Genomic DNA, 22,626 nt, shown 5'->3' with positions numbered 1-22,626 from the left:
TTGTTCATTAACTCTGTTAAAAAATTCTGCCAACTTTAATTGTGTATATTGATGGCACCAACTGCCAGGCAATGGCAGACCTATCTTTTTTTTGCGAAAATCATTTCTATGAGACGTATGATTTTCACAGGGAACACTGATCGCAAAAAAATATTCATCTTTGAAATTTTATTTGTAAATGAGCATTTTAATGCACCAAAAAATAACTACAAACTTTGATGAAATTATATTTCAGTATTTTGACACTGTTTCAATGTTTTGATCTCAAAAGCAATACACTTTCCCTAGCTGAACGTAAAAAAAGCTCTAATATTTTCATTGGCCGACAAAATTAACCAGATTGTGAACAGAGCATCACAACGCTGTCTGACACTCATGATTGGCAGTTAAAGATAACATTATCTTTAATTTGGGATAAGGGTATTTTGGTAGTTAATAATATATATCGATGCTGTAGTTTGGGAGGAAAGGAAACCATGTTTACTGACAGTTCTGCTAAAATGATAACGATGGATAAACAAACCAAAACGTTTTTCTTCTTATAATCAATAAACAACACTTTTTTTCACTTGCCAGATTGGACAAGTAAGATACCATTTTCACTTGTCCAAAACAAAATTTGCTTGTCCCAGACAATGACAAACCTAGGGTTTTAAAAATAATACTGTATATGTGACCAATAAAATTCAGGTTTTTATAACAACAAGAACAAAAATGTCTACACCTGTGTCAATATCATTTACTTTTCAGCACATAAATATCTTTAATATATGCATAAACATAAGTGATTTAAAAAAAACTATATTGTGGATTACAAATTACCTAAAATATATACTTATGATAGCATATACTGCTGAAAAAAGTTCATCAACTAAAATAGAGCATCTAATAGGACATTTAACGATACTCTGCCAGATTGTGCAGATATCCATGAACAAATGCTTGATTAAAAATCATCACATAGGATCAATAGATCTTACTTAAATTCCAACTTTGTCCTTTTTCCACAATCTAAAAGGAAAAAATTTTTCCTTTTTTCAGTATTCCAAGAAAGGTAACTCCAATTAATCCAAAGAAAAAATGGGAGGGAAAAAATAACTGAAAATGAAATTGAAACTTTATTTTGGCTTTGTAATAAAAAACAAGACCAGTATGCTTGGACCTGTGTCACAGTAATATATCTGTCAGCACATAAGTGTCTTCATTATCTATATAAACACTAATTCAGTTGAAAAAAACTACAGTATGGATTATATGGTAAAACATGATAAAAAAGTTAAAAAAAAGTTTATCAAACTTCTCCATAATACAAGGTGCACATGTTTAATATGTATACAATCACTGTGCAAAGTTTAAATAATATTGCTCATATACTTTTTGAGTATGCCGCCTATATGTATGGACTTATGTAGGGGCAGAGTAGAGCGGTTTCCGTTGGTGATGCAGGTAAAAACTAACTTTCAAATTTTTTTAATATTCCAAAAAATTTAACTCAAATTCATCAAAATATTTTTGGGGTAAAAACAACTTAAAGTTCATCTTAAGTAAATATCTAGGACATTCCTTAATTAAATGATTTCATTTACAGTTTTAATAATACATTAAATTTAGTGCTGAAAAAAAAATCTGAAAACTAAATTCACTGAAATTTTCTAAGTCCAAGGGCCATAACTTCTATAAAAATCATCAACTGTAACTGAAGTCAAATTTAATCTGGAACTTCTCATAGCAAGACTACATACAAAAGATAAAATCAATTGGTAAAAGCATTACAAAAACAAGAGGCTCCCAGGAGCCTGAAACTCTCACCTTGTTAAATTATTGCCTTAGCTTTCAAGAGCAATAACTCAACAAGAAGTTGTCCGACAATTTTGACTCCATGAAGACTTTGGAAGTACTTATCATGAAGATCATTTCATCAACAAAAGTTTCATTTTATCTATTATAGTTTTCAAGATATTGAAGTTTCATTCTATCTATTATAGTTTTCAAGATATTGACTGAAAACTGCAAAAATATAATTTTTTGCCTTTCAAGGGCAATATCTCTTATATGGAGATGTCTTACAACTTTGATCCCTGGAGACGTTTGTAGGCCTTTTATCAAGAATCATTTCAGCAATAGAAAGATATTGGCCAAACCTAACAGTCTTGGAGATATATGCAAAAAACTACTGAATGACCCCTATGTTCTATTTTTAGTAAAGGCGGCCATGTTTTTTAACCGATCAAAAATTCAAAAGATCACTTTGTTAAGGATACCCTAAAAAACAAAAATACCAACTTTCATTTAATTTTACCTAGCAGTTTTTGAGAAGAAGATTTTTGAAAGTAATAACATCAAAAACAGCAAAAAACGTCCAAAAAAGGGCAATAACTACAACATCAGTCAACAGATTTTCACCAAAATTTGACCACAGATAGATCTCATCATGCTGAATACTTTCATCAAAGTCAGAATTCAGCTAAACAATAACTCAACGGTTTTGGAGATATATGCAAAAATCTGCTGAACCCTATGTTCTATTTTTAGTAACAGCAGCCATGTTTTTTAACTGATCATAAATCAAAATACTCATTTTGTTAAGGATACCCTAAAAAACAAAAATACCAATGTTCATTGAATTCTGTAGAGTGGTTTTTGACAAGAAGATTTTTGAAAGTAATAACATCAAAAAAAGCAAAAAACGTCCAAAAAGGGCAATAACTACAACATGGGTCAACAGATTTTCACCAAAATTTAACTACAAATAGATCTCATCATGCTGAATACTTTAACCCGTGTCAGACTTTGGCTAAACCTAACAGGGTACCTTTGGTTTTGAAGGAGATACTTTTCATCATTTTGTTTAATAAAACTGTATAAAATTTAAAAATTCTGGAGGTACCTTTCATTAGTTTAGAAGGGTAAAAGTACCTGGTACCGCCTCTTAATGAAAGGCCTGGATATATGCAAAAATCTCCTGTCTGACCCCTATGTTCTATTTTTAGTAATTGCAGTCATGTTTTTTAACCGATCAAAAATCCAAACGGTAAATGTGAGCAGGATGCTCTAAGGAACAGTCATGATACATTTCATGCAAATCTATTCAATAGTTTCAGAGGAGAAGATGTTCAAAGACATTTTTTCCTGACGACGACAACAGACACCAAGTGATGGCACCGTAACTGTAACCAAAGTCAAACTTAATCTGTAACTTCTCATAGTTTGACTACATACAAAAGATAAATTCAATTTGTGAAAGCATTACAAAAAAGTGTGGAAAACTGTAAATTCCCTGAAATTTCTAAGTCCAAGGGCATAATTCCATAAAAATCATTCAACCGTAACCAAACTTAATCTGTCTTCACAATAATGCCACATACCAAAAAGCAAACTTATTTGGTAAAAGGATTACAAAAAAAAAAAAAAAAAAGCGGAAAACATGGACGGACAGACGCCCAGTATTTCCATGTCCCTTCGCAATGTGTTGAAGGGGACAAAAAAAGATCCTTCATTATCTTCTGAAAATATCATCAGGGGAAGGATAAACTGACCCTCAACTACAATTTATAGAGAGTATAATACCAAGCCACTTCAGTACTACACATAACGCAGTATATAAAACTTGTATTAAATATTTGTCAAATTTCTCTGCAATAGGTGGGAATCCTCAAAAATGTATTTAAACACTATACAAAATTTGAGTAATATTGGTTCAATACCTTTTATTCAAATATTATACAAAAATTCCTAAAATGAATAGACAAGTTTCTCAAAATAAAAGGTTACTGGACTTGCTGTAAATAAATTACTGGTGACACAGGTAAAAATTTCCAGCATATCTCACTCCATACTTACTAATCAGATGAATATAAACAAACATTAAGGTCACATCATGATTTTGATAAAAGATAAAATCAGACTATGCCACAAGCTCTAATGGTTTAAATTGCAAGTACCTGTTTTTGAGTAGATAGACTTTTAGACAGTTCTGAAATAGTCTTTTCCATTTTTTGTATTTTGAGTATTGCTTCATCTTCAGCAAGTTTTCTCCGATCTCTTTTTTCATTTTCTTGCATCTTTTTTATCTGAGATTTCAGCTCTTCATTCTCATGCCGCAACTTCTTCTCTGCCCCCATTAACTGGGAAGAAAATAAGAGAAGAAGAAAGTATAGATATTAGTCAGTTGATATACAATTTCTATCCACATGTTATTTACACATATTTATAATAAGCAAAATTAAATGAGTAGGTATTAGTCTTGCATTAATTTTCCCATAAACTTCTATTGTGAAGTGCATATTTTCAGGATTGTTAAAACAATATATAAATTTATTCAATAAAATTTTCACTTATGTAATATTTCTAAGGACATGTAGAAAATTAATTTCCTGCAAAAAAAATAAAGATTCCAAGATCAAAAAGAAAAGTACTGTATTTTGGTGTGTATTGTGCACATTTTTACCAGAAAACTAATTTCAGAACATGGAGAGTGTATAATTCACCCATACGTCGTTTCAACACAAGTTTACAGACCTAAGATCAGTAAAAAATTAACGACCTTGAGGGAGTCAACATCAAATCAGAGACCACTTATAAGCTGCCAAAGCATATTAATGGATTTTTCATGAGTTTTTTTGTTGACTTATTTCCTTTGTAAGCATAGATTGTCAATAAAATCTTCTTGAACAGAATTTGGTTTTGATTTATTTCCTCCCAAAAGAACACGGAAGATTATGTTTACAACCGTCATACTTTCGTTTTTGTGTATCAATTAACTAATGTTGTCACATAATTACTGAGGCGTTGCAAAGGGTATTCAGATGTCACTGATTATGGTTTCACCTGTTAATTTTATATCTAACAAGCAATTGACATGTTTATTGAGGGGATTAATTAATCATGACGAGGACACAAGACAATTAGTTACTGGTATTATCAAAGGAGATTGTAAATTGTTTTGCGATGTGTATATAATTATTATGTCTTTATGATGTATACAACTTGTTAATGATTTGAAAGAAGTAATTAAAATACTCACAAGTTTAAACAATTTAATTACTGAATAACGAAATCTTGGGCACATTGGTCATAGAGCCCTAATATATTTCCATTGGACAAAGTAGTTTGTTTAAAAAAAAATATCGTTATTTACGCATCATATTGAACTCTACTTCATAGTTATTGGATATTCTACTTTTTGAAATTATTGGCTTTCTTTTCTCAGTGAACAAATATCAAATCCTTACCCAACATAAAAACTATTAATTTTAAACATAAACCCTTTATGTATCCCTGATACACATGAGAGAAAATTCTGCATCTCATTATCACGCTTGGCTGAGCTATCAACACACATATGCCCTATTTGATGACCGTCTGCATTGTTTGCTCAGACCCCTTAATTGATTGTAGTAAAAACAGTTCTTCTAGAATTATCAATCTTCAAAAATTTATTACTCTGAATAGAAACCTTTCAAAGGTAATCAAAACATATGTCCAAGCTGACAATTTTAGCTATTGTCTACGTTACGCATTTCTTACCCAAATAGTAAATGAACACACATAAACAGATAAATACAAAAAGTAACAAAAACAATATTCTTCATTGAAATAAATATACAAACAGATGAAATGGCCCCTTCTATTTACAAATAAATTAAAGCCAGAAATGTTTCTGGTTCTAACAAGTTACGCTATTTTCACCGTGTACAATACATACAAAAAAAGTTTTTTTACATCAACTTTTAATGGAAAAACCAGCACGCGCATTATACATAAATGCGCACTATACACACCAAAATATGGTAGTCTTGAACTCTATAATTACTTGCACTTTCATTTTAGACTCATCAAACCAACCTTTTCAGAGGAACATTTTTTGTTATAATGTTAAATTTTCCGCATAAAAAGTTTGTCATCTTATAGTGTGATAATCATAGATTAATTATAGTTTATTTGTTAAATGCATTGTCTCCTAAAAAATTACAGTAGCCTCCCCCTTCAGATCCTCTTATAACAGGTGAAGCCTTGTTTTCATATCATACGTCATTGTGTGTTTCAGTATCAGTTACATCATGTATTTGCATTCAAGTAGGATCTAGTTTTTTCATTTCTTGTCATTTAGTTTACTGGTAGTATTTTCGTCATTTTTCTTAACACAAATTTTATCAGGTTCTTTGATATTATGGAGAAAGGCTGTATAATCTTTACTCTTTGCCAGTAGATTTAGTGTCAAAGAAACAAATTTCACAAGTTTGGACTATGATCTCAGACAATAATGGCTACCAGAAGATCTAATCCTGCTAATTGGCTAATTCTCAGCTTAAATCTGTGAATTAATATATCGATCCCACTAAATAACTGTGGGATAAACTTGTGGAAATTCAGATACATTTCAAGAAGTGATTACACAATGCGAACCTATAAATCAAACAGACTGATTGCCACAAGTGCTTGTTCTACTGCAACAAGAGTGGATTCTATAAGCCACAACAAAGTTATTCAGGATATACAAGTTTCACAATCCACAACTAACTGTGTAATAACTGAACCGCACCAGGGAATAGTCAACATCGTCTACTGTGCATCCAGTCCATGCATCGTCCACCAAAATGGAGAACGTATTTGTAAACACGCTGCAGTTATGCCAACAGACACTTCATCAACTAGTGACATATCACTCCACGAACAATTTCAACTTACAAACTGCAATGTCAGTAATCAGAAGCAGCCAACAACCTTCATCAATTCCCATTTAACCTGTTTTGACAGTGTCTTCTGAATCAATCAGTTCTACTTCAAGAGCAGTTCCACTCTACAATATAAACAATTCCAGTAATTCTTTTGGTCTTTGGTCAGTATAAAAGGATTATGTGTTCAGTTTTCCCTTCCTTTGCAGAAGAACTGGATTCATAACTTGCTTGCATTGTTGAGACTGCCCACATTTGGCCTCATAAGTTTTTTGAGTATCACAGATTGTTTCCAGCTAAGTGTGCTTCTATGCTGTTGCAGCACAATGTAAAGATTGACTGGTCAAAAGGGGATACTGACTTGAGACAAAAAGTATGTGCTGGATCTAGGGTTAATTCCTGGGGAAAGTGTAGTTCAACCATGCTATGTGTCCCATTCCATTCAAACAGCAAAGTATTAAGTCTTCAGATTCATTTGGGCGTGATGTTATGTATCACGATGGTCATCAAAAATGCAACAATTACAATTGGTCACAAGGATGTGTTAAACCGTATTGCAAATATTTACACATATGCAAGTCGTGTAAGTCCAGAGCTCATGGAAAATTTAATTGTTCAGCTAAGGGCCAGGAGTCTAATCCGTCCAGTTTCAAAACCAAAACAGCAGCTAAAAAACTCTTCTTCCAAGCAATCCTGACTAGCTACTTCTCATCTTAACTGTGAGCAGCTCAAAAAAGAACATCCGGATAAGGAGTTTACACATGTTTTATGCAGTAGTGAAGAGTTTGGTTTCGATATGCTTATTTCTGATTGTAATATTAAAAATCTTGAATGTAAAAATACTTTGTCGGCCAGAATCCAGAATCAGTTCAAAAGCTCATTGATGATGAAGTTAAGAAAGGTTTTGTAAATGGGCCACTTGATTCTGCTTCTTTTTCCTTGTATAGAGTTAGCCCAATAGGCATAGCTACTCATAAACATCCCCTCAAAAAGTGTTTGATACTTGATCTCTCCCCGCCGCACGATAAAATAGATCTCTTTGGTGTGAATGATATGATTGATAAAGAGCTTTGTTCCTTAAGTTATATTAAACTTGATGATACAATCCAAGTAATTTAAGAGTTTTGTAAAAAAAGTACTTGTTGCAAAGTTGATATATCAGATGCCTTTAAACAGTTGCCTATTTCTCTCAGCCAGTGGCATCTTTTTTGTTTCAAATGGAATAATGAACACTACAACTAAGTATGATAACCTTTTGGTTGTAAATCAAGTCCTAGACTTTTTGACATGTTATCATAAAGAATTTGTGGGATAGCAAAGCATAATTATAAACTTGATGTAATTTTTTATTTGCTTGATGATTTTTTACTATAAATAAGCCCGGTAGTTGTGGTGAAAGGACAATGGCTTTGTTATCTTTGATTTTCAATAAGCTAAATACTCCTTTGTCAGCTAAGAAAACAGTTGGCCCTTTCTTTGAATTAGAATACCTAGGAGTTATATTGGATACAGTCAATATGCAAGCTTGGTTAACCCAGGCGAAAATCTATCGTATTATTAACTTAGTTAAGTTCATATTAGGAAAAAATTCCTATACTAGAAAAGAACTAGAACAATTATTAGGTCATGATCCAGTTTTGCCAGTCATGTCATACTGCCTGGAAGAGCAATTTGTAACTTATAAATACACACTAATGACTACAGTGATAGAAAGCTATCACCATGTACACTTAAATACGGAATGTAAAGCCAATTGGAATACATGGTTAACATTTTTAAATCAGTGGAATGGAATTAATTTGTTCTATGAGGAGAAAGTGATATCAGCTTCTAGTACCGTATATCATTATACACAGATGCCTCAGCCACTCTTGGCTTCAGAGGTGTTTTTCGCAAAAAAATGGTTTTATGGAGCATGGCCTCAGGAGTTGAAAACTATTAGTGACTATTCTGAATCTATGGCCTTTTATATCTCTACCCTATTGTAGTCCACTGTATTGTGGGGCAACCAGTGGTCAGGTAAGAAAATCCACTTTTATTGTGACAATATGGCAATAGTGCAAATTATAAGAAAAGGTCAGTTGTAAGAACCATTTATAATGAAACTAATGCGACAATTAACTATGTGTGAAGCCACTAATAACTTCGCCATTTTTTGTGAACATGTTTCAGAATATACAAACTGTAAAGCTGACACTTTGTCTTGTTTTCAGATAGACAGATTCAAACAGTTAGCGCCAGCGGCAGAAGAAAAACTCCAACCCCTCCCATGCACAAGATAATCTGGACAGTGAATTAAATTGTACATGGAACCATGCTATTTCCTCAGCTACTTCCAGTGCATACAAACTTATACATGTTATAAAACCTTTCTTTTATAGACGGACATTCTTGATTTACCTTCAGTATTAGAAAGACTTTTAATGAGATTTGCTGCATACTGTGATTCTCAAATGCAATTGCATCATTCTACTATTAAGCTTTATTTGTGTGGTGTTAGATTTTACTATATAAAATATAGCCTCTTTAATCATCTTGTTAAAGATGGAAAAACTTTAGAATGCCTTAAAACCACTTTAGTAGGCATTAAAAAGAAACAAGGATCTACTTCAAAGCGTCTAAGATTATTAGATTATTTACAAGAGGGAGTTTCAAAAAGTATTGGATCAAGGAAAACATTTTGCCATCAGACAATGATACCACTTAACATTGCCATGAGACATTAATACCACAGAATTCATACATGTATAGTGATTAACAATATAAAGCTATGTTTGCACTATTTTTATAAGTCAATGTAAGGAAAATAACTATTTTTAAGCCCTAACCACAAACCTAAAATGTAATATAACTTGAAAACTATCCTTTATGCAGGAGTATTACTTGCTTTTGATTACTTTAATATAGATATGCTAATCAGAAAAAATGAAGATATTTACTTTATTCAACTGTTACTCTTCATATTCATGAAAACAAAGTGTATTTCCAAATCTGGTAAATCATAAATGCAAAATATCAGAGCCAAGCATAAAAAATCAGGTTCAAAAGTTGGAAAATTCATCATAAAGTGTTACCTGCTGTGGGGTACTACATTTCAGCAGGTTAAGAACACTTGCTAAATATTCAACTTTACTTAAAAAACTGGTCTACTAGGAAATAATTTAATTTCAGAGCAACACATTTTCTTATTGGAACGAAAATATCATGGTCTTATAGACCATATTTTGTAATGGCTGTAACGTCATCAATCTTTTTTAATGATTAATTTATAAGGAATGACTATTTTATTTTTTTCGGTCTATTTGAAATAACCTGCTATGCAGGTAGTTTAGTGTGCACCACATGATTGAGGTTATTTCTTCGTAGACCGAAAAGATATAACAATCATTCGTCAATTAGTCTTGCATAAATTATCCCAGATTAGCTTTCAGCAAAAAAAATTAGGGAGAGTCCACAAAAATCGAAAAATAGTCATTAACTATAAAGAGCCATTTTTTTCTACTTTCTCTTTCATTTTTGACTCATCAAAGCTACCTCTTCAGAGAAACATTATTATGTTGTAATGTTTAATTTTCTTAACAAAATGTTTGGCATGTTATAGTGTTATGGTTGCTCTATTCTACAAGTAATGGTTCATATTTTTTGACTAATGATTTATTTTAAAAGAGACAAAAAGATAAGGCACTACTTAAATACCTTATATGTTTTGATTTACACCTGCTCAGGGATATGAAATGCAAGACTGGTACCTTTTACTCTGTTTCTATGAGGTATGCTATAAAATGTATTTTATTGAGTGAGGTAATTGTTTTTCATTAAGGTAGGATTACGTAAATGAATGCCCCTAGCAGATTACGGGAAAAACGTTGTTGCCGTTACTATGCGAGTTATTTCCCTTTGACCACAGACTAAAAAATGTTTGACAGCAATCGAAATTCCCGTGAATATTTCGTTCGTAAATTGTATTATACTGAATAACATAACCTTCGCGGATAAGATAGACCAGAAGATGTTCAGGAGAAAGAAAAAAATGAATGAACGTGAAAGTAATAACGACAATTTGGAATGGAGACAGGCCATGATAGAAGAGTAGTAGACATCTGACAGATATGCTGAAACGGTGTAAAAACTGTATATAATTCTCCTCTGTTCTTGCATAATTGCAAATCTGAGTGAAGATATGGTCTTGGGAGCACTCTTTATGAAAAAAAGAGAAATTTGGAAATTTCCTCCAATTAAAAATAAATGACCAGTCAAGTTTCGATGAATAAAATATATATGAAAACAAGATAGACGAACGATAATATGGGATGAGTGTGTTACATTTTTGTGAACATACAACAAATGCGCGTAATATAAAAAAAAAAAAAAAGAGAAAAAGAAATAGGAAAAAGGATTGAAAGCTACGCTCATATATCTTGCCAAAGAGCCATCCAAAAATATCCCTGAATAAGTACGGTTTACAAAATATTGTAGGATTAAACAACTATTTTCAGTCATTCAAGCATATATGAATGGATCTCTCCACTCCAAAACATTACATGGACGGCCAAAGGCCATTCATTGAGTTTGGGAGCTCTGAGAATAGGAGACAGAAAACCACACGATATATGAGACCATGGCGGATTTACAGTTATTGAAAAGTGGGTTCCAGAGGGGTTACATGGTAATATTTGCTGATCACTCTTGACAAAATACTGTGTGAAATTTTTTATCCGACTTTTGGTCCACCACTGGTAAAAGAGTAATCAAGGGAACCAAGGTTATAGCGGTAATCAAAAGAATGTAATCCAGAGACAAAGACCAGACAAGGAAAACAGAAATACACAACGAAGAACATAAAGTAACTAAAATCATACATACAAAGTAACAAAAGTAAATGAGCAAGAAATCAAACCTATACTATTTTTTAAAGAAAATTCTCGGCACCATAATTTCACAATACTAAGATATAATTAAATACCTGCCGTTTTTTTAACAATTTCCCTACATATCCTATGTATTTTCATCATTGTTCTAGTATATTTCAAATCTATGTACTTAGAAAACAAATTCCGAAACCAAGTCATTTTTTTTCTGTCATATGATTGCTTTCCAGTCTATCTTTCCATATGCAAAATTTCAGAAAAATTCTAGGACGCGATATTTACGTATCTCCTACCTTAACATCAGAAAATAAGTTATCCCTTCTTTTCTATCATGCTGCTTGACACCATTTCATAGTTGTGAAATTTAAGAAGCATTTATGAAAGTAAAAAAAAAGAAACAAGAGGCTATAAGAAGCTTTATAAAAAAGATCATTTCAGCAATTGCAAGCTATTGGCTAAACCTAACAGATTTGGAGATGTATGCAAAAATCTGATGTCTGACCCCATTGTTCTACTTTTAGAAATGGCAGCCATGTTTTTTCAGCGATCAAAAATCAATAATTTAGTTATGCCAGCACTCCACAGTTTAGTTTAGTTTCGCACTTTAGGCTAGGGATGAAAAATGACATAAATGGAAACCGGTGGTTGCTATAGTGATTAAAAATGAAGAATCTATTGTTGATAAAACATTTTCTGAAAAAGGGGGACTTTTAAAAGTATTTTGCAATGTTTTATATATTTTCAATGTTGAAGGGGCTTTTTTCAATGACAATTTGACTTCATTGTGAAAGTGAAAGTAAGTCAATTTTTTTACCATGCTAAATTTAATAAGTGGATTACAAAGTGAAATAGCTCAAAATCTAACTGGCGATGCCCATATGAGGAAGGGGTTTTTGAAGGGAAAAGTTTGAACAGTTTCAGGGATTGAAATAAAAATTTCAGATATTTTGCGGGAAATTTGATATTTTTAAACCTGATTTTATTAACTTTTTTGCAAATTTTCGCATACTTTTGCATGGTTTCTATGGTAACCCTATATGCTGTGGGTAATTTTTTTCCAGAAAATTTTTACTGCATCCTGAAACCCTTGGCTTGAGCTATTTCTAGATATATAGATTAACAGATGCTTGGCAATTTTTTAAAGTGATAAATGTTATAAAGCATCAGATTACAAGACCAAAATTAGGCAGTTCTACAATACTGTGGAGTGCTGGCTATGGATACCCTATAAACAAAAATGTCAACTTTCATTGAATTTTGCAGAATAGTTTCTGAGGAGAAGAATTTTTTTTAAGTAATAACATCAAAAACAGCAAAAAAACATTCAAAAAGGGCAATAACTCTAACATGGGTCAACAGATTTTCACCAAAATTTAACCACAGATAGATCTCATCATGCTGAATACTTTTACCATTGTCAAAATTTGGTTTGAACCTACCCACTTTTGAGATATATGCAAAAATCTGCTGTCTGACCCTAATGTTCTATTTTTTGGTAACAACAGCCATGTTTATAACTTAATAATTTATAAATCCAAACGTTCATTTTGTTAAGGATATCCTATAAAAACAAAAGTGCCAACTTTCATTGAATTCTGTAGAGTAATTTTGAGGAGAAGACTTTTGAAAGTAATAACATCAAAAACAGCAAAAAACGTCCAAAAAGGGCAATAACTCCAACAAAGTTCAATAGTTTTTCACCAAAATTCGACCACAGATAGATCCCATCATGCTGAATACTTTTACCCCATGTCAGAATTGGTTAAACCTAACCGTTTTAGAGATATATGCAAAAATCTGCTGTCTGACCCGTCTGACACCATTGTTCTATTTTTAGTAACAGCAGCCATGTTTTTTAACAGGTCAAAAATCCAAACGGTCATTTTGTTAAGGATACTCTATAAAACAAAAATACCAACTTTCATTGAATTCTGTAAAGTAGTTTCTGAAAAGAAGATTTTTTAAAAATAATAACATTAAAAACAGCAAAAAATGTCCAGAAAGGGCAATATCTCCAACATGGGTCAACAGATTTTCACCAAATTTTCACCGCAGATAGATCTCATCATGCTGAATACTTAAACCCCTGTCAGAATTTGTTTAAACCCCTGTCAGAATTTGGTTAAACCTAACGGTTTTGGAGATATATATGCAAAAAAATGCTGTATGACCCCTAAGTTCTATTTTTAGTAATGACCGCCATGTTTTTTAACAGATCAAAAATCCAAACAGTCATTTTGAGCAGGATACTCTAAGGAACAACCATCTTAAGTTTCATCCAAATCCATTAAGTAGTTTCAGAGGAGAAGGTGTTTGAAGAAATTGTTAACGACGACGACGGACACCAAGTGATGGCAATAGCTCACATGGCCTAAGGCCAGGTGAGCTAAAAAAGACTTTACCCTTCATGCTTCTTACAGTCAAACCTGTCTTAAGTGAGCTTATAAGGGTAAGCAAATCAGGGTCTCATAAGACAGGTGGTAATATAATGCACTAAATAGAAATATTTTAATCACAGTCTTTTTGGACAGTTCATTGCTGAATATTGGTGGTTGTTAAGTAGCCATTTTGATCAATTTTTTTAAAAATATATTTACACTGTTACCTGTACTTTGTCTCTCTGCTCTTTAGGGGCACTTTTGTACATATCAAGTAATAACTTCAGCTCTCTTTGGCTATCTTGAGATTTTCTGAAAGAAGAACAATATTTAGAAAAAATCACATACTGTGGTTTCATTTATTTTCATGTGTATCAATTTTCATGGTTAGAAGAAAATCAACATTTCTTTTGATACTTAAATTTATGGTTCTTGGGTCTATTAAATAAAAAAAATCAACAAATTTCCCTGCCTATCCCACAAATTTTCACTGAAGCAAAGCTACTATTGCTCAAAATTTTGTAAGCATTCGAAGCATTTAAACTTTCATTGTTGAATTATTTTTTAGGCCACATATTTTACCACACTGGCATTGAAAATTCATTAAAGCATTGATGCATAGGTATTTTATTTTCAAATGAAATATGAAAGATACATCAGTCAGGGAATTAAGATTCTCATTTCCATTTTCCAGATTTTATGTAAAAGTTCTGGTAAGTCAAATTCTTGCAAATGAAACCTGGAGGCACAATTGCAAGCTGTATGATAAACAGGAAGTGGTAAAACCTTGAGTTAAAGAAATGTCACTTATATGACAATCAGTGGAGAGACAAGAAAAGTTGATACTACCTAGCGTCACCTTTATGATGATATTACACAACACAGTTACAGGTAGGCAAAATGCCATATTGGGCAATAAAACAGATGATATTCTGTTTAAACAATTATGGGTGACAGGTTGACTGCTTGACATGGCTTCTACCCCTTGTCATTTGATCAATATATGCATGTAGATTAAACTGAGTAAACATTCATCAATGTAAATTATTGTTCTTAGGAATCATAATTTCGTAGTTTAACTATACCCACAAAAATCAAGAAAATAAGTAACCAACGAATAAAAATAAAAGCACAGTACTTATAAATGAAGATCTTCACCATCATCATGTCTTCCAGTGTGTTGTCTACCTTTAGTTTTCAACTGTCATTAAACATCATTACGATAAAAAAAAACGCAATAAACAAAAATAAACATTATATACAAAAGCTAAGAAAATGTTCTACAGGATAAAGCTTAATACGACTTTAGAACCCTGAACAGTTGAGATAAGAATGGACACAACAGTCAAGCTTGAAAAAACTCTCCACTTTGTTTTGTGGTTCAAAGTTTCTGACACATGAAATTTGAAATAAATCCATCCATTGTGAGTCAGTAAATTTTCTCTATCATTCCATAAAGTGAAAAGTGGCAAAGTCTCACAAAACAGGAAGTTGATATCTGACAGCACCCAAAATAACTTATGATGTATGCGCCATCTATATGAAGCTACATCCAAAATTTAAAATCAATCCATCCACTGGGGCCAGCATCATGCAATTAGGGCCAGTGGCTCAGAATTGTCATAGCACCCCCCACCCCCTCATCCCAAAAAAAAAAGTCTCAGGCTGGCCTTCATGTTAGGCACTTTTGCCCATGTCAGAACTTGGCTAAACCTAATGGTTTCAGAAATATGCGAAAGACTGTTGTCTGACTCCTATGGTCTATTTTAAGTAATGGTGGCAAAATTTTTCAGGGATCATAAATTTCGAAGCACACAGTTTGTGCAGGATACCCTAAGGAACAATCATAGTTTCATTGTGCTCTGTCCAGTAGTTGCAGAGAAGACGATGTTTGAAAAAATGTTAATCTCAACAACAATGATGGCAGACACCAAGTGATGTCAACAGCTCACTTGGCATAGGGCCAGGTGAGCTAAAAAAATGATTTAGGGGCTTATATCAACTGTCAATATTACATGTGTCTTACTTCAGCTGATTCCGTAATTCTTTAATAACTTCAATATCAGATTTGCCCTTTTCTCTATATTCATAGTCTTCCTTATCCTCATCTTTATCTACTGAGGATGTGGAAGATAGTTCAGGTGCATCAGTCTTAGTAGGTGTTAATGGAGTCTTAGGAGCAGATGACACTCCACTACCTCCTTCCCCCTCCTTATTAACTGGTGCATTCTGGGAGGCTTTCACACTGCTTTCAGATGTTTTTTGTTCTGCGGCTGTTGTCTCAGCCTTCAACTGAAAAATAATTCATGCTTTTGTTAGCAATTTATGTCAAACAATGAATACCACATGAATTTCTTGTTTGATTTTACAGTCTTTTCCAATTTAAGCAATTACAAGATGCATTACTATATGACCTAAATACCATGTCATTCCTAATACTGTGAACGTATTTTAATTTGTTGATACCAATTTTTGTGGATTATAAAAGATAAATAAATTTGTGGATTCTCATATTCGTCATTTTGGAATTTTCAATATACACATTATTGGAAATCTTCTTTTCGTTGGGAACCAAATTTCATGGTCTGGGTTACAAAAAAAACCATAAAAATTGGTACCCTACCAACAATAGCACTTTCAGGGTATGCAAAGGATCATTAAACAGGAGATAAATATGGCACTGATCCAAATTTCCTGTACACAATTAACCACATTACCTTCAGACCAAGTTTAAAATTTTACCAATAAATTTTCAATATCAAATTTCTGTCAATCCAATGAAGGATTGACAAGCATTAAGCAACACAACTTCTTCCTGCAAAAAAGGATATGCAACTGAGAAGAAGAGGTACAAGTACAACCTATCAAGCTGATTGGTGCAGATATTTTATACATTGCAGGGACAATGGCAATATAAATTAAAGAACCATAATGAACGTGGTCACATACATATACCCTGTGTCCCTATCTTGGATACTCAAGTAAATTTCAAACTCCACACTGTGATTTCTTTGAGTTTTCATTAATCCAAAGTAAATATAATGGTAGCGGAACAAAACGTATACTTGACCTTTAACTTATCTTGGTGAACTTATATACCTAAAATCATGACATAATCTGCAAGCATTTAGAAAAAAAGAAGGTTATTTCTGTGAATCAGCTAAGTTCAAGCCCCATAATTTCGATAAATCATCAGAGCGGAACCAATCACACACTCTTCCTGCAACTTATCACAGAGAATTCATATACTTAAAATCATGCCAATATCTGCAAGTGTTTTGAAAAAAAGAGTGGAAAACAGTTATTTCTGTGAATTTTGCTAAGCTCAAGGCCCATAATTTCAGTAAAAATCATCAGAGCAGAATGAAACATAAACTGGACCTGTAACTTCTCATGGTGAACTTAAATATCAAAAATCATGTCAATATCTGCAAATATTTAGAAAAAATATCTGAAAAACTGTTGTTTCTGTGAATTTTGCTAAGTTCAAGGCCCAAATTTTCAGATAAAATCATCGGAGTGGAATGAAAGTTAATCTTGACATGAAACTTATTATGGTGAACTTATATACCAAAAATCAAGTAATTAAGGCATCACCTACTAATTGTGACTTTGACCTCACAAAAAAATTATAAATTTGTAGACTTTCCTATAGACTACTGTAAACATACTAATTTTTACTATGGGCAGGGAAAAATAATACCGCAAAATTGATTTTAACACTATATAACACCAAACATTGTTTTGAAACCATCAAAATTGATACATGCGAATATGTTCACTTGATAGAATCCAAAAAAAATTAGCAACTGTGAAAATTAATATGTTTACAGTAAGTATACACCAACTTTTGGGGTGCTTGTCAGGAAAAGATATATAGAGACACTATATGTATCATAGTACAAGTGATATTGTGATTTTCAGTCAGTTACACTATTTCATATTCACAAATAATAAGAGCAATTATATCTGAATTTACAGTAGCTGGATGGATGGTTGAATTACAACTATATTGACAAAGGAAGAATAAATATGAAATGTGCAAACAATATCTTCCAATGACATTAAGCTGGACAGACCTTATTCAGTTCTGCCAATGTCTCCTTGTATCGTCTTCTGTTCCTGCTTGATTCTGCCTTCAGTTGCTGGTTGTGTTTTTGTAAACTTTGAATTAAATTCCTCATTTCCTGATTAATAGGACCTATAAATAAAACAGAAAGTAAGAAAAATAAATATCAAATTATTTTGTTCAAGACACCTTTTACAAGACTACTAACATCCTGACTTATACATGTAACAGAATATCACAAATTATCAAATTCAATCATTCAAACATTAGGTACATGTAGTTAAGCCAGTCAACCATGATATCAAAATTATGGAGAAGTGCACTAACTGCTCCCTCAAAGGACAACCACCTAGTACTAAAAACCTCCTGAAACTTTTTCTCAACCTTGTCTAATATTACTGCCATAGCCTTCAACTCAGACGCGTTCACAAGAGTAGTGACAGTACTTATAAACCTAAATGACAACACCTTGATACTTCTTCAAAGAAGGAATTGAATTGGCTGCTTGAGAAGCAGCTAGGGCCAACCTGTGGGCTATACAATGTCTTAATGATGAAGGGATTTAGCTCAGAAAACCTGGTAATAACACCCGAGCGTATACCTGTCATTACACTTGCACCATCATTAGAGGTGAAAATACATAAAGAAAAATTTAACTCATAACATTCAAAAAGCGTTTGTACAGCTTTAAAAATACATTCTGCATTACCACCATTATGTTCTACGACAGACAAAAATTTAGTAACATTCTCATTACATTTCATATAACTGACATATAACATTCCAGTTTTTTCTGTGCTTCTATCAGTTGACTCGTAAAGCATTATTGAGAAGAAGTTGGATTGTCTGATATCTTCTATAAGCTCCTCATCAACAGCTTTGGCCATTGCAGTTTGCATGTCATGAACAGAGTCTGAATTGACATGTTTGGCATTCTTTGCATTATGCAAGTTGGCTACGAACTCAACTTCCTAAAAAAAGATAGAATATTTGTTGTATTTTTTTTGTTATGAACTATAATAGATATAGAACAATTGAATAAGAAAATATTATGAGTTCAAGATAAAGATCAATGTCTTTGTTGTATTGTAGACACTCGGTATCCAGTCAAATATAAACGGACAATGTAACATGTTTAAGATTTAAGTGGAAGTGGCTTTCCATTTGTACAAAAATGGAAATAAATACCAACACAGAGATAAATAAAGATACGGCTAACATTTAACAATACACATACACCAACATCATTTGAAGTGAAAATAGAAAACATATCAGAAAAATCAAAAGAAATATAGGCTGATGACCAATCGGGAGAGTATTGATATTTATTTATTGCACAGGGAGAAATGGGCTATTTCTTTTTTATTTTCAAGTATATATTAAACAAATATTATTTCATCACATACATGGTATTCAAGTAAGTCGTTGGTGTCTGTGTAGAGTGACGATGGCTGGTTATTCTTCGCCATCCAGTATATCCTGGCCATGGCGCCTGTAACATCTGTCTGATGTTGCTTGTTTGCTGTCGCTAAGCCTTGGTTCCAGTCTGTTTTCAGTTGTTTAATCTGTAGCACATTCTTGTGGTCAGTGCTTCTGGATGTTTCTACTATCATGATTTGACATCCTATCGTGAAAGAGTTTACAATCTTTGCAAAACATAGCTTTGCTCATTCTTGTTTGAACTTAGCGTTTTGAATGTGATTGGCCTTGGCTTTCTTACTGGGTAGACTTTTGGCCTTTGACCCTGTAGCGTGTGAAGTGTTGAAGAAGTTTGTAATCATGGCGTCATACAAACGAATATAATTTTGAGGATGACATTCTATGGGTTTTATAACTAATAACGGCATTTTGAGTAAAATGAGTCATCTACTCAATAACACAAACATAGAATATCAACAAAGATAATAACTGCTGATTGAATGCTTATGATCATGGTTGATTGATGATCCAATTATTGACCCAATTATTGGATAATTTGATTACCTGTAAAACAACTTTTTACACCTGTTGGCCACCTGAAGTGACTGTTGATTGGCGTGGGGTCGTAAACTTGTCATGATTACCCCAACAGGTAATGAAGGAAGGTTTTTAACGAAACTTTTTTTACTAAGACTTTCAAAATTTTAAGTGACGAAAGTGACTCAAAAAACTTTTGTCACTACGGAAAGCATTTCTTAAATTACGAAAGTGGTGAGTGCTAGCAAAATCACTGATATTGGAATACACAATTTTAAAACCGTCAGAATACTGTAAATATACTAATTTTCTTGGTGGACAGAAAAACATGAAAAATAATACCCAGGATATTGAACCTGAACCCTATACAATGCTAATCATTTCTTATATTGCAAATATTGATAACCATGAATATGTTAACTTGACAGAATCTGCCAAAATTAATACGTTTACAGTATATAAACAAACTATAAATGATTCTTTATAGGTATATAGATGACGTATTATCTTTAAACAATCCTAATTTCAGGGATTTGATACATCGCATCTACCCCAAAAAACTCAAGATAAAGGATACTACAGACACTGTGAAGTCAGCCTCATTATCAAATTGATCATTCCCATTTATCGGTCCTTTAATATGCAAATTTATGCCCACTGCAGCCAGTTTTTTAATATGTTGTTTACGAATCCGCTGACCCGATTTTTCCAGTTAGGAGAGAATAAAATTGGAATTTCAGTTTTCATTATTACTTTTAGGGCCACTGACCACAAAAAATTTGAAAGTGCTAAATTGTAACATCTATTTATAAAAAATAAAGTTACAGATAATGCCTGCTCCTAGTTTTTTTCATTCTACAACTTGACAAAGCCAAGTTAATGAGAAGATCTAATGAAAATTGCTGCATAAATTTCACCACTTCAATACAACTTAAAGGGTTTGGGTAGTTTGGAAAACAAGTTAACACTGGCTAGAGATGATAAAATCACAATACCTTTAATTGAAAATAATGTAAACAGTACCTGTAGATAATTTAAGAGTTTAAAAACCTCGTAAGTTTGTTTTTAACCACAACTGGAAATAGATAAATAAAAGGGAGATAATTGGCAGGAAAATCAAACCCCAATAGGAACACCTCAGCCTTTCTAGTTACACAATTCTTGGAAAAGTTGTTTTTTATTTCTAGTGGTATCCAACCAAAATTTTTAGCACCACCTGGTGGATAGAACTACTTTGATTCGTGAATAACTACAATTCCGACAAATTTTTCAGGAAGAAATTCTCCTTTCTGCATCTGAGGTTATTTTTTAGTGTAGCAGAAATGGCCAAGTAGTTCCGATTGAATCACACCCATGAAAATGTGTGGAAATATGCAAGGAGCTTATAAAACAATTGAGAAAATTCAGTTTAAAACATAATTTGTTACCTTCTTTTTTTTTAAGACTATTTCACCAACCATAATAACAATTTTTGAATCACAGGAAAATTTCAAAGGGAAATCATAGTGAAAAAAAGACAAGTTTCATTGTCTTCCAATGAATACCAATTACTAGTTTTTCATGTATTTTTTTAGATTAAAAACAAAACATACGACAATACATAACACTTTCAAATTTTTTTTAAAAAGGTTATGTAGTCTGTTAGTGTAATTGTTATATGAAAATAGAAGACAAATGTAAAAGTTTGGTTTTTTTTTGTTTTTTTTTTTTCCACTTTAATGAAATCCGCCTGCATACTCATTTTTTTGTCCCTTGATTCTTCCTGTACTTAGTAAGCTTTTCTGACGCAGTCGGTATAGAATTGTTTTTTACCCTTTGACCTTGAAGACGCTCTTTAATGGAAACGCAAGTCACCTGATCACAATTCTGTTTCCCGATTGGCCAAATACTGATAAATTGAGATTGCGTGCTTTGTATTATTTCCTGAATGAAATATAGAAAATTGTCAGTAAAAAGAAAAAAAATTCACTGTGTCAGCTATCTTTTTTAAAGACAGTACTTGTTTTTTTGTATTGACATTTCATTCAGCACTACTGTAACACACTTTGTTTACACCAAAACAATGATCAATGACAAATTTAACAGTACATGTTTTTGACTACCAGTAACCCTGTTTTAAAACTTGAATTTCCACTTTGATTATCACTTAACTTTTTAGTCACTTTATTTTAACCTAACTATATTTTACAGTAAGGAAGGCTATAGGTACAAAAAATCAAAGTGCTGATAGCACTGGCCATTTTTGATTCTTGTGAAAATTGTAACATTAACAAAATTTCAAAGATTATGTGATGTTAAATAAAATTGTGATCATAAATTGCATTTTAATACTATTAAGAACTGTTCTTTTTTTAAACTGGAAGTCAATCTATACTACTGATCCAACTTCACACCACATTTACATATTTTGTTCCATTTCATCTTTTTCCCCAATTTTAAATCTATCAAAAAGTTAATGTGCATTTACATACAAAAGCTTTATTAACAGAGTATTTATCCTTCATAACAATTATACTTAAATAAAACCAATATCAGCTTAAGAAAAGAATTTCCCAATAGAAAATTTTTTAAAAACTAGACAGTTTTATCAATTTGAATTTACCTGCCAATTTTGCTTGGTTAAAAACACAACTCTTCCCTTCCTGTTTATGTATGGTAAAATATTAATGATAGGATGGATA

General features: G+C 32.4%; 1 protein-coding gene across 10 annotated transcripts in view; it reads right to left on the bottom strand.

Moving 5' to 3' along the window:
• The window catches only part of LOC148606859 (E3 ubiquitin-protein ligase Bre1-like), a 79,377-nt gene that overhangs the window by 15,521 nt on the left and 41,230 nt on the right, over positions 1-22,626 (bottom strand). For 5 of the 10 annotated variants that reach the window (XM_088545607.1, XM_088545606.1, XM_088545608.1 and 2 more), the window contains 6 exons: positions 19,396-19,613; positions 18,747-18,960; positions 18,000-18,121; positions 15,947-16,212; positions 14,148-14,232; positions 3,942-4,124 (listed from right to left, as the gene is read on the bottom strand). In XM_088545607.1, the coding sequence (XP_088401733.1) occupies positions 3,942-4,124; positions 14,148-14,232; positions 15,947-16,212; positions 18,000-18,121; positions 18,747-18,960; positions 19,396-19,613 (1,088 nt within the window). Of the gene's footprint in view, positions 1-3,941; positions 4,125-14,139; positions 14,233-15,946; positions 16,213-17,999; positions 18,122-18,746; positions 18,961-19,395; positions 19,614-22,626 lie in introns of those variants that run through there. The other 5 variants (XM_088545614.1, XM_088545612.1, XM_088545613.1 and 2 more) reach the window with 2 other exon arrangements.

This window comes from Perna viridis, chromosome 9 (genome assembly GCF_037379345.1).
Source record: "Perna viridis isolate PV_CMFRI_1.1 ecotype Kerala chromosome 9, ASM3737934v1, whole genome shotgun sequence".
Lineage (NCBI taxonomy): Eukaryota > Metazoa > Mollusca > Bivalvia > Mytilida > Mytilidae > Perna > Perna viridis.
This window is presented reverse-complemented; position numbering and strand designations above follow the sequence as displayed.